General features: G+C 39.7%; 1 protein-coding gene across 3 annotated transcripts in view; it reads right to left on the bottom strand.

Moving 5' to 3' along the window:
* The window catches only part of LOC146699836 (unconventional myosin-XVIIIa-like), a 53,826-nt gene that overhangs the window by 9,474 nt on the left and 31,485 nt on the right, over nucleotides 1-12,867 (bottom strand). For all 3 annotated transcript variants that reach the window (XM_085469746.1, XM_085469744.1, XM_085469745.1), the window contains 14 exons: nucleotides 11,826-11,953; nucleotides 11,513-11,667; nucleotides 10,753-10,876; nucleotides 10,413-10,613; nucleotides 10,186-10,296; nucleotides 7,811-7,915; nucleotides 7,498-7,644; nucleotides 7,182-7,295; nucleotides 6,104-6,220; nucleotides 5,612-5,695; nucleotides 2,281-2,418; nucleotides 1,653-1,838; nucleotides 1,428-1,567; nucleotides 796-840 (listed from right to left, as the gene is read on the bottom strand). In XM_085469746.1, coding sequence (XP_085325872.1) covers nucleotides 796-840; nucleotides 1,428-1,567; nucleotides 1,653-1,838; nucleotides 2,281-2,418; nucleotides 5,612-5,695; nucleotides 6,104-6,220; nucleotides 7,182-7,295; nucleotides 7,498-7,644; nucleotides 7,811-7,915; nucleotides 10,186-10,296; nucleotides 10,413-10,613; nucleotides 10,753-10,876; nucleotides 11,513-11,667; nucleotides 11,826-11,953 — 1,795 coding nt within the window. The remainder of the gene's footprint in view (nucleotides 1-795; nucleotides 841-1,427; nucleotides 1,568-1,652; nucleotides 1,839-2,280; nucleotides 2,419-5,611; nucleotides 5,696-6,103; nucleotides 6,221-7,181; nucleotides 7,296-7,497; nucleotides 7,645-7,810; nucleotides 7,916-10,185; nucleotides 10,297-10,412; nucleotides 10,614-10,752; nucleotides 10,877-11,512; nucleotides 11,668-11,825; nucleotides 11,954-12,867) is intronic.

Raw genomic sequence — 12,867 nt, 5'->3', positions numbered from 1 at the left:
GCATTGCTGGAGCACTCACTACTTTTCTTTCTGTATTGTCAGTTCAAGCCATTATTGGAAATTTTCATCACATATCATTACATAGGTGATATCATTCACCCCTAGTCTCTTATCATGCAAAGTGCAGTAAATGAATATTACATTTATAATTTTGCATTGATGCATCACAGTGCTGCATTCACTGAGATGTGCTCCATGTGCTTTGGAAAAGCTTTAGAAGAACAAAAAGACAATTAAAGAAAAGTCAGTGCAAAAATGCAAACTCTTGATTTTAACAAAGTGGTGAGCGGTGAATGAGGACGATGTTTGACGCAAAATTATTCATAGAGAGAATGATGCAGCATTACCACGTTTCTTAAAAAAATGGTTTTTCTTTTGGTTCATATTTTCAAAAGCAGTGAGAACGGTTTAAAGGAGGAAAAACTTCAACATTTAGCCTTATACTCCATTTTTCATTCTAGTTTACATTTCATCTAACATCAAACAAACAAGCCTTGAAATCTCTAATGAGGCGGACTGTGTACGGACACCGCCAGACACTTGGCACGAAATAAAATGAAACACCGGGGCCATCCTTTAAGCATAGCTTTTATCAGAGACGTATAACACAGACACTGCTTTCTATTCTATTTAAAATTACTTCGTCTCACAGTGTTACCGTGAACAAAAAGAATGAAAGGATAAGGTATACTGCATTATTCTCCCTTGCGGTTAAAATGGGTGCCGAAGAAAAACAAAACAAACTTGAAAACAACCATAATGACAGAAACAAAAGGAAGCATTTTCCATTCTCACGTTTTGTTCTTTCTTTTCTGATATTTTGTCACCATGTCTTGCAAACTGCCAGAAGTGTGGAAGACACCGAAAGGAAAAAGAAAACAGAGAACGTGAGATACATTTTTTCTGAAACTCTGCAAGAGGAGGACAGAACATAAGAGCAATTTAAGCACATATAAAATAACTGTGTACTGTAAAGCAGTAAAACAACCTATGCCCTCTGCTCAAACAGAGCTGGTGAGTGCACTGTCTTCTTTTTAGAGGTCTGTAATATTGCAGTTAGTGTTTACATCTGAGGGCTCAGAGCCAGCATAACCCTCAACTCAACTGCAAAGAGGAAACGTGTAACCAAACCAGAAAAAACAACAAAGAGACAAAAGATCAAAAGCATGGAGCAGAATTAAACCATTTGAGAAGTATTTGGGGAACTCACAGACTGTAGTATGACTTTGTTCAAAAGAGGTTAGAAATTGAAGCAGGAAGACATAGGAGAAAGAACATGTTATGATTGACAGCCTGGTGAAAAAGCTAGCACATCTCATTTGGTAACTTTCTTCCAACATACAAAGAGAATGCCCTGTGGTACCTAAGGCAGCTAGCTACATTGCAGTGTGGCATCTAATGAAACAAAGAATAAATCTGCACTTCACCTGTTAATTAGGTCGTCGTTGTCATCACTCTCCATCTCATCCTCAATGGCAGCCTGCAGATCCCCTATCCTCTTGAAGGCTAACTTAAGGTCCACTTGTAAGCTCTGATTTGCTGCCTCTAAGCTCTCGATGTCCATTTCCTGGTGAATGGATTGGAGCATGGTTAGCTCCTCCAGTGTAAACACCAGTGAGTACCATAAGGTCACAAATCACCCATGGCCTTACCAGCTCATGTTTCTTGCGGCTTGCCTCAGCCTCCTTCTTGGACAGCTCTGCCATTTCTTCTTTCATGTCCCTTAGCTGCCTCTGCGTGCGTTTATTCTGGTCTTTCTCCCTGTTTTCTGCAGTGATGTGCTGATTTCTCTCCTCCGTCAACTTCTCAAGATTCTCCTTCAGACGACCCACCAGACTCTGGGAAGCAGGTGACGAACATGTTAAGGGCACATATAGTACAGACAAGTGAACAACACTCAAGCTAAATTATCTTCTTTGTACTGTTTTAAGTAATTTCTCAGCTGCCTGCAGCTGGCCACTGTCAGTTATGCCATTAATAATAACAAAATGGAAATGTGAACAGTGCTATGAATTGCCCTTTGTCCAAATTCATTTTAATTCATTTTTAAGGTGAATAACAGGGAAGGTGACCATCAACTGACTGTCTTTATAAGAACCTAATTAAATTCATTCTATGATGGACACTTTTGTTATCTAGAAAGACAGTACAGAGCAAAGCAAGCGGCACTATAACTTTCTTTTTAAGGCCTTTGTCTTAAAATTACTAGGAAATTAAGTGTCAGAATCCAATTAACAGGTTGGCAATGCATGGCTTTCACATTTGTCCACATCATCTTACCTCCAACCGCTTAACCTGCGTTTTCTCATATTCCAGTTTGGTCTCTATCTCACGGATTTTAGCCTCCTGGCGGCTCACAAGTGACTTCTCCACCATGGATTGTTCTTGGAACTCTAACTGGTTCTGTAGCGAATGGAGCTGGAGGACAGACACACATATTTACACAAATAAACACTCTTGAAGAGCAATTTCCACTGTACACCTTCTTGACCTCTGGTTTTTGCGCCCCCTCTTAAGTGAGATCTGTGAAAATTAAAATGAAGTGCTGATGTGTGCATGTATTAAAACCAAACTGCAGTTTTGTATAAATGTAATCCAAGTCTCTAAATATAAATATTTGGTATACAGCGTGAATAATAAGCTCTAGATAAGCCCCAAATGTACAACAAATAGTTAAAAGAAGAGCTTGTTGTTGAAACTGAGTAACAGCAAGCCACAGTAATTTCACAAGCCTTTAGAAAAGCTTTTGCTTCATGCAAAGCACGTTTTTTTTTTTTGTTCCATCTGAATGGTTTTCTCATGACTGATAAAAGGAAGAAAGACACATCACAACAAAACTGGTCCAAAAGCCAGCATGGCACCTAATAAGGGACTTTGCATCAGAGACAAGGAGGATTTGGAGTTCTCCTTTGATATTACTAAAGAATCCAGATTTTTCTCCTACTGGGGATAAGATAACCACTTCAAGGTCAGATGCTTTAGATAGCTATCACTGCTTACTCTGACAGGTTTCAACAATGCCTTACAGCCCTGCTGTGCTACTTGGGTATCGCCAAAAATATTCTGATGGGTGGGCCTTGAGTGACCCAAAACTAACAGTGTGCTATTATTTCTGTGTTTTGATTCTGGGATTATAGCACACAATTTTGTTTAGTTCACCATGCAGCCATAAAATACAGTCTAGTAACACCAAGCTGTGGTCGTATAACGTGCATTCACACTTATGCTAAACTTTGCCATGCTAAAGCTAAATTCACATTTAATCTACCAGACGAAATTCATTTTGTAAATAAATGCATCAAAAAAGGAAATAGGCATGCATTAATACATGACATATCGAACACAGAGGTTGCCTTCTGAACAAATAGTATTCCATCAGTACAACATGATAAAAGCACTTATCAACATAGGCCTGAATCAGAAGCATTAATCTTTGTATCACATGAATCCACATTTATGCCAGACCTCAACCATTAGCAGACACCTCAAGCACAAAATGCAGTAATTTGACCAATCAGCTCAGAAATAGGGTAAATCAGGCAAGGACACTATGGTTTATTACAGTTGTATAATTCAGATCTGTTTGTGACTTAGCAAGTGCAGTGTGAAAACAAGAATTGGAATTTGCAACCACACCATTAGCCACACCATCTGTCACATTTGGAAGGCTTTGATATATGTGCTAAAATCTGCAGACTAGCATACTCACAATGGCAATTTGCTGATGATTGCCATGTAAACATTAGCACTTGCCGATTCATTTTTGGGATTTCTCTAAATAAGTGAACACTTTGACCTGCTAGAGAAAGATTTAGGTGAACACTAAAGTCAACAGTCTTTATTCAATTTCTGGCAACTAGAATGAAAACTATAGACATAAAGCCCAAACAGCAAGTTCAAATAATGCCAAGTCCAACAGTTCAATAAACTATACCCAAAGATGGATATAGGATTTCAGTTCCCCAGCCACAGAGTCGTAAAAAAACATTTTCCTGGAGATTAATTGTGCTTTTCCAAAACCAAAAACTATAAACACAAACACTATATTACACAAAATGGGCAACTTGTGTACTTTATATATGCATATATGTAAAACTTTAATAAACATAATGTTGAAAAAAAAATGGGCAACTTGTGTAATGCTAAACAAAAACTTGAAAAGATTTTCACTATAAATTCAGCAAAAAAATCTGTAATGAGACACAAAAAGAGCATCTTCTGACTTTTCCAGAAGTAAAAGATGAGGGCTCTTTCATCAAAAGTTCAAGAATTTAAAAATTATCTTTCATTTGTGATCTAAAATACATAACATCACAGAATCCAAAGACATCTACGACCAGGGGACAGATGCGTTCAGATTCTTCAGTGAAAACCTCTACAAGGGCTCGGGAATACTTCGGCACTGTGAGTGAACACAGTTGCTGTAAAATTCTACCACGCTAAGAAAAAAAAACAAAAAAAACAAAACACAAAATTTAAACACAGCTGGGTCTTCTTTGAGCCAGAGATCATTGAAGATGGATTGAAATTCTTTATGATTTCTTTGTTTTCTGTTCTAAAGAGAAGATGTATCATTTGGCTTTCTATCAGTACAGAGTTCAAAAGCCTGCATTTGTGATGGCTGGCAGATACATTAGAGCACATTGCACTAGCTAACTTGCACATCTGTGAAGGCATCATTAATACTGAAAAGTATAAAGATACAGGTTTTGGAGCAACGTATGTTCCAAACTTCAGATCACGTGTTTTTAGGGAACGCATTGCTTACTCGGGAAAGACAAAGCCAGACTAAAATTCTTAGTATTCAACTAGCTTGCCTGCAGTCCTAACCAGTGACACTTATTTTTATTGAATGTTCATGTAGGTACACTAGCTAGCTGTTGGTGCTTGGGGTGACACAAAAGCCAGAAATGACTGGCACAGGGCCATCTGTTTCTACAACGCCATGGGTTGACATTTCAAACATGACTCTGCTGCAAGCATCCGCTGTGTGTGTGTCTGTGTCAGAGCAAAAAGGAATCTTCAGGGTTTTTCACTTGATTGGAGTAACCATATACATCATGCATAAAATAAACTGGCCTTGCACAGTAACAAGGTTTTGCTATTATCTCCAGCTATTACATTTTTTTCATACCAATAGCTGATATCGAAAACACTATTTTCTTACTTGCTTCCAATTGCCATCTTTATTAACCTGATATTCTTCTTTAAAATGATATAACAACAGAACTACAAATGAAAAAAAACATTTAGACCAAAGCTGGTTGGCTGAAGTTCAGGGATGATTGTTGAAAGGACTAAAATTACTTCTTCACCTAAATAGTTATTCCATCTTAATCGGCTGTTAAGTTTATGTACTCCACCCTTCCTTTAAATACTGTAAGAATTCTGAGGGGGAAAATTTGCTCCTTGACACTTTTTCTCTGATTTCTACTATTTACATGTAAATTGCAATGGCTGGAAGAAAGCACGCTACCACATAAAAGGAGCATTTTTGGTCAAAATAATCAGAGAACACAGTGAAAAGCTAAAGCCTAATCAGAAAGAAGTGTTGAGGCAGCAGGCAGGTTCCTGGCAGGGAGCTGTATTGCTTTTGAATACTTCTTTTTACCTTTTCCTGGATCTCCTGCTTCTCCTTTGTGGCTTCTTCCAGCTGGGCCTGCAGGTCACTGATCTGGCTTAAGTCCCTGGCAGACTAGTATGCACATGCATGCATGCACAGAGAAAAAAAGTCAGAGAGTCAGGTGTGTTGGTGTTCATGTATGCCTCAGTTATCTGTTATATTACTGTCAATGCAAATGTCCAAGATTATATCCAAGTCAAATATTTGGTCATGTAGTCTGCTGTACAACAGATTATATCCCCATGTTTAGCTGAGAATATCCTCCAAATTTCAAAGACACTACTGGAGAAAATAATGTTAATGTTTCAAAAATAAGTGCAACTACACTAATACAAAATATACAACCAAATGCAACAGTATTGAAGAACAGCCAAGTTCTTAACAGTAGATACTTGACAAAGTTCTCGAGCTGAACGGAAGGCAATACACTCCATTTTTCTTGGCATTCAAACAGATGTTTAAAGTTTTAGGCAGGACTACCTGAGCTACGGCAGCCTTGTGTTTCTTCATCAGGTCATTCATGTCCTCCTGATCCTCCTCCATGCGTGACTGCAGGTCATTCTTCTCTCGTTGCAGACGGCTGAGCTGCTCCTCCAACTAAGGCACAAACAGAGCGAGAAACACACACTTTAGTTTAGAATGGCAGGATTTATTCATGAGCTATTGAATATGATAAATGGTCATTAGTTGGCCTGGCCGTGGCAGTCTGGGAATCTCATCTAATAGCAATGAAACACAATCTGGACAGGGTTCTGGCTGGAAGATAAGACCAATTGGAGATAATCAATTGGCTCATTTAGGCAGGGAAAAGTGCAGCCAGTGCAGCATACTGGTGATGTCCCATTTAGAGTTCATCCTCTGTGATCAGGGGGAGGCTCAGGCCTTCAATATGCATTCTCTAATCTCAGACATTTACAAGACCTTCCCTTGCCATAAATGCAGCAATTAACAAGCAAAGCACAGGCACATAGCACTCTGTGTGTCATCCCGAGAGAGACAAACATCCTCAGTCCATGAGTCTAAAATGTAGGCAGTACTCTCATGAGACACCCATTAATGAGCAAGCAAAAAAAAAACACATTCAACAAAGCTTATTTATCCATTAGAGCAAAATGTTGAAATCCGACATATGCCAAAGGGCATTTATTATTTTAATATTCCACCATGGGCTGATGATGTATGCATATTAATGTTCGAGCCCTGCTGTATTTTGAAGAGAGAAAATTTGACAGGCACCAGCCCTCAGTTAATTAAACATTGTTTGTTGTTTTTGGTTTAATTTGCTCATCAAAAGAAGGGTATAGAAACATTTATGCAAATTATTTCCCTCTCATCAAAAGTGAACATGAAAAAAGGTAAGTACATTTCATTATCTATGAATGTGTGATATCGTGCACAATATCGACAGATGCAAAAACATACAGCAATAGAAACATATGCAGAACATATTGGCATTCAAGCTTAGTCAAGTGGGTAATTGGAACACAATTTGTGCGGTTCCACTTGACGACATATGTTGCACCCTCAGGATACATTGTTAACAGATGTCAAAACTTACCGACATCTTCGCTTTGACCATATCCTCCATTTGGATATGCAAGTCCTCTATTTCCAGCTCCATACTCTTTCGAGCCTTCACTGATGCTGCACAAGTAAACTCTGACTCCTCAAGCTGTGAGAAAACAGGAGGAAGAAGAGGTGTTGGGACAAACGTTAGTGGAACTGAGCTCCAGAATCTGGGATTTTTTCATTTGTGTTGATTTGTGCATAATACACATTTCAAAGCATGCTTTCTGTTGTTGTATCATTAAGTATATTACACATCCGTGCTATGTTGGGCGCAGGCAGATGCCAAAATGTTCAAAGGGATGTACTTGATTTTTGAGCTGAGTGATCTCCCTCTTGCTGGGGGCATTACTCTTCAGGTGGTCCAGCATAATCTGTGCATCAGCCAGAAGGACTTTGGTTCTCTTCAGGTCTTTCCTGAGCCTCTTCTCTGTCTCCACATCCCTCTGGCTCACCTGAATGACAAACCACTCCTTTATAGCCCAGCATCGTTACTTTCCTCCTTGAAAACCTATAGCAACCCTTGAGACTCAAAAGCATTTTCTTTCCAATCAAAACAAGTGGCAGACACTAAATTGCACAGACTTGACTACACGGATATGTTCAGAGTAATGACAGTACCTGGTCCTGAGCATTCAGCAGTTTGGATTCCAGCTCTCGTCTCTCTCGCAACACTTTTTGCTTGTCTTCATACTCCTCCTCCAGCTGTACCTCCATCTGTTTCAGCTGTAGAACACAGTGTCAAGATGCACAAATGCTGGATCCATGATAAAGTCAGACATTACACACCATCGACCGTCCTGCTAGACACGGCTGCTCTCAAAGACAAATAGATCCCCCAAAAGCAGACCTGGTAGCCTTAAGATTAATCACACATGATGCTTCATTATGTCAAATTAAAAAATTTTAAATATAGAAATCCATTTAACTTCTTTCTACTTAATAAGACACATGGAATAAAATAACAGTTTAAAGAATACATTACATTTGCAGTTGCAATGACTGCCTTGCAACTGTAAGAAGCCATTGCAGTTTACATCCATGACTATCCAGACTCACTTCAATTTGACGGACACCAAGTCTAAACCATTAAGATCAAAAGCCAATTTGTTTTTTCATATTAGATAGTTCTATAAAATTCTCAAACCTATAGCAACAAATAAATCCTATAATTATTTCTGCCTCCAAATTAAGACACATCAGTCACTGTGACATTTGACCAAAACTGAACCAATTCAAAATGTATACAAAGTTTCAAAAAAATTCCCTGAAGGCATACAGCAGAAAGTGTCCACAAATTGTGGGACAGATGGATGGACATCCAAAAATCCCTGCCCACAGCTATAACTCGTAGGGAGGCATAAAGCAATACAGCATGTGTACCTAGATGAAGTGAAATTAAAGTAATGAATTCAGGAACTTCATAAACTGGGCTATGTAAATAGAAATTTTAATTATTCAATTATTTCTTTGTTGTAACAATCATTTTAGTAACAAATCTCATATCTTTGGGAAGCCTGTTTATTTCCCCTTTAATGGTGCAACATTTGTAAGGAAAATTCATTTGTAGGTTGAGCAGCAGAGTTGAGTAGGTAGGTTGTGCCCATAAAAAATAAAAATAAAAACTTGCTAATAGCTCTCTACCCAGGTAGTCCAGAAAAGACTTCACACTTCCATCTAATAGGGCTGCTAGGAGGCCTGCCATGACTGCCCTTCATGGTCAGGCCCCTTTGCACTGGTGTCTGCAACATTTGCACTGGCACCTGAAAATGTGGAAGAACATTATGTTCAAAGATAGACTGCCGTAAGCAAAATCTGGACCTATCATAGATTCAAATTGCAGAGAAGATGTGGAGAAAACTATTCTGATTGCTGCACCGATAGGGTAACAGCTTTTGATGGAGGCAGTGTGATAGTGTGGTGGAGCATCTTCCTCACAGAGAAACAGAGAGCGAGGTTTATCAGAGACTACCTACAGCATAGGTGTCAAACTCTGGCCCGCGCGCCAAATTTGGCCCGCAGCCTAATTACATTTGGCCCGCGAAGCCATACCAAATTACTATTAGAGCTGGCCTACTGGTATTATACAGTTAATATATATATATTGTTTAGTATTAAGCTTTGCTTGTTCCATATTCAGTTTTTCAGCAAAACTTGTTTGAGTCCATAAGAAAAGATTCATTCTTATATCTAGAGGAAGATTTTTTTTTCAATAAATATTAGCGTTAGCCCGCGACTTTGTTCCAGTTTTGAATTTTGGCCCACTGTGTATTTGAGTTTGACACCCCTGACCTACAGTATTTGGGGAGTGTAGAGGATGGAATGGTCTGTCTGCAGTGCTGACCTCAACTCCACTGAACATTTGTGGGATCAGCTTGGACATGCTGTTTGTGCCAGAGTGACCAACACAACCACACTGGCTGACTTGCAACAAATGCTGGTTGAAAAATAGGATGCCATCCCACAGCAGTGTGTGACCAAGCTGGTGACCATCATGAGCAGGAGATGCCAGGCTGTGTATGGCTTTTCTACATAGTACCAGTTCCCTTTTTGCTAAATGAAAACATTTTTTAATTGCCAATAGGTTGTTTTTTCAGACTTCAATCATAGACTTCAATAAATGACACCAAACAAGAGTCAATAGCAGAATAAACACTTTGGCACTGGCAGAAAAGATTTGGCAAGTCTTTCATGGGCACAACCTACATACTCAACTGAGGTGCTAAACCCACAGATGCATTTTCCTTACAACTGTGACACCATTTCAGGGGAAATAAACAGGCTTTCCAACAGTATAAGATTTATTGCTCAGAAGCATTGTTACAACAAAGAAATCATCAACATAAATTCCCTTATTTTTTGTGCTTTCAATCAAGCATGAAAAAAGTGTGTTACTGAGTACTGCAGTAAACAGCCCTGAGTAAATGTTAGTCAACAAAAAAAGGCCATAAATAAGAAAAAAAACTGCAGAAATTGCAAGAATGATTAGTGGCTACCTTCTTACTGCAAGATCTCCTGATCTCCTCTACGTCTTCATCTTTACTCTCAATCTCTTTAGAGTGGGTCTGCCGCTGCCTCTCCATCTCCATCTCAAGCCGCAGCTTAGTCTGAAGACATAACATATAAATGACATGTGAGACAAACATGTATTAGAGAGAGAGATACATATGCAACAATTAGCAAGAAGAACTCCTAGCTGAACCATATTTGCACCCCTCTGTACCTGCTCCAGCATTTGGATGTTTCCAGCCTGTTCATCCAGCTCCTCCTCCTGGTCTTTCACCTTGGCCTCGAGGTCACGAAGCTGCTTCTTGACCTTGGCAAGTGAGGCCTCATCCTTTGACTCTTGGGAGGACAAATCCTGTAGCTCTGCCTCCAGTTGTTGCACCTTTACATTCATGCCACACAATTCAGTGTCCTTGTCCTGCAGGCAGAAGGCATGCTGTAAAACATACATCTGGACCAGCCTAGTTATATCATACAGAGAGCAGAAACATCAGACATGTTGTCCCCAAGAGAGGGCATTAGAGTACATGTGGAGTATGTAGTGGAGAGAAGCCTACCTGCAGCTGCTGGCGGAGGTTAAACATCTCACCAGTCATTATGTCTTTCTCTCGAGCCAGCTTCTCCCTCTGGCTCCTTTCCCTCTGTACCTCAGCCTGAGCCTGGTTCTGCTCCAGGTCAAATCTGGAAAACACACACACACACACACACACAAAAAAAATATTTTAAACTCTAAACTAACAAATCAGCTTAAAGAAAGATCTCTCAGAAATAGATCTCTGCATCATTCATTTCTGTGCACAGTATGTTACTCAGAGAATTTGACTTTGTTATACGGGAGGCGCCAGGCTATCATCGGTTCTATTTTAGCCTCCACTTCTGTCCCCCTCTAATAGCCATCAATTTACCATTGGGTTGTAATAATGTGCAAAATGTTTTCTTCAATTGTCTAGGGCAGAAACACTTATGGTTAGTGAACTTAACAGCTAAGTGTTTCATGCTGTCAGCTTGTTGTAATTCTCTGTTTTTCTCTCTGAAGCGCAGCCGAAAATAATTTCACCCACAGAGCATCTTCAATTAGCCACAGGGGAGAGATCACATTCTGCCACAGTGATAGCTTCTCAAGTGCTTAAAGTCTTGAGTCATTTTCTCAGCTAATGCAATTCCACAGATTACAGAACATCTCAGTCACTGTTCAAATTAAAGAAAACTTTAGCATTAGGCGAGTAGACCAGTGCTGCTTAATCCGAGGAGAAAAGAGCTATATGCTCTCTGCAATGTGTGTTTATGCAAGAGAACTGGACAGGCAGTTGAACTGACTTCCTCTGCTTCTTCTCCAGATCATGGTTGCGACTTTGCAGGCCCTCCAGATGAAGCTTGGTGTCCTGCAGCTCGGCAGTCAGTTTCTGGCACTTTTTCTTCAGCTGCTGCACAGAGCGCTGCAAATCCTCATTATCCGTCTGCAAATCAGCCAGCTGCAGCACACACACACACACACACACACAATTCTTTAATGAAAGTGCAACACCTAGTATTACTATTACATTTCCACAATTAAAATGTTATAAGTGTGAGACAAATTAATTTAGATTTTTTTTTATTATTATTATTTCAAGTTGTAATTTGCTCTTGCCTTTCTCTCTACATGTCTTTTGCTCTGCTGTTCCGTCTCCAGCTTGTCATCAAACTCCTGCTGAAGTTTCTTTTTGGCAAAGTCCATTTCACGAACGGCTCGATTGTATTTTATCCGCCACTCTCCTCCTAGAGGAAAGACATGCAATTTAGAAAATGTCTGTGTGACATTTGAGCATTTCCTGACTTTAATGCAGGTCCAGCCAGGTACACAGAGGAAGAGGCGTAAAAACCACAGACATGATGGATGCGTGGGATTATGGAGTGCACTGCACTGGCTGCGATGATTATCACATTCAAAGACTGAAATAAAATAATCTTTCTGGAAATAAAACTTTTGCTTAATCAGATGCTGAACTTACAAGGTCAAGGTATTCAACAGGAAACTACAAAGAAGGCTTTGTGTTTTAGCTCTTATCTTGAATAAACCTGAGATAGGAATTCAGAGCACACCACAACAGTAGTTAGAGGAGGACATGTCTAAGTGGCACTTTCCACAGTTCTTAGGCAACCTTAATTCTGGAGCTGTCATAGGCTATCAGAACTATAACAGCAGCCAGACAGACATTTGGGTTCAGGTTCATTTCCAAGCCTTATCATTTTAGAGGCTGTCCACTTCTCCTTCACATACCAACACAGGCTCCTCCATCAGTGCTGCTCATTAGCATATATATAGCATAATGACAACTTGCAGGGCCACCAGCTCTGATCCCACCGATTACTTTCTCATTCATCTAAGAATTCTGATATGCTCTGTAATGGCTTGTCTGCTGAGGTGGGTTGAAGGAGGTGGGAACACAGATATAAAAAAAAAAAAAAAAAGACCCATGGACAATATGCTCTCAGCAGGCGCTCTCTTTCCCAGCAGGGGGAGACCAATCAGAAACAAGAATTAGTTGTATGCCTGGGAGCGGACATCCTAATCTCCTAGCGGTTAATCCTAAACTTGGAAAATATACTTAACAGTATTATGCAGGATGTGACCAAGTCTTACTGCCATGTCTCCTGCTGAAACAGCTGAACAAAGCCATTCATTCCTGCAG

The sequence above is a fragment of the Copadichromis virginalis genome, linkage group LG10, assembly GCF_057382275.1.
Source record: "Copadichromis virginalis isolate Kocher_CV1m ecotype Utaka linkage group LG10, C_Virginalis_male_GT1.1, whole genome shotgun sequence".
Taxonomy (NCBI): domain Eukaryota; kingdom Metazoa; phylum Chordata; class Actinopteri; order Cichliformes; family Cichlidae; genus Copadichromis; species Copadichromis virginalis.
This window is presented reverse-complemented; position numbering and strand designations above follow the sequence as displayed.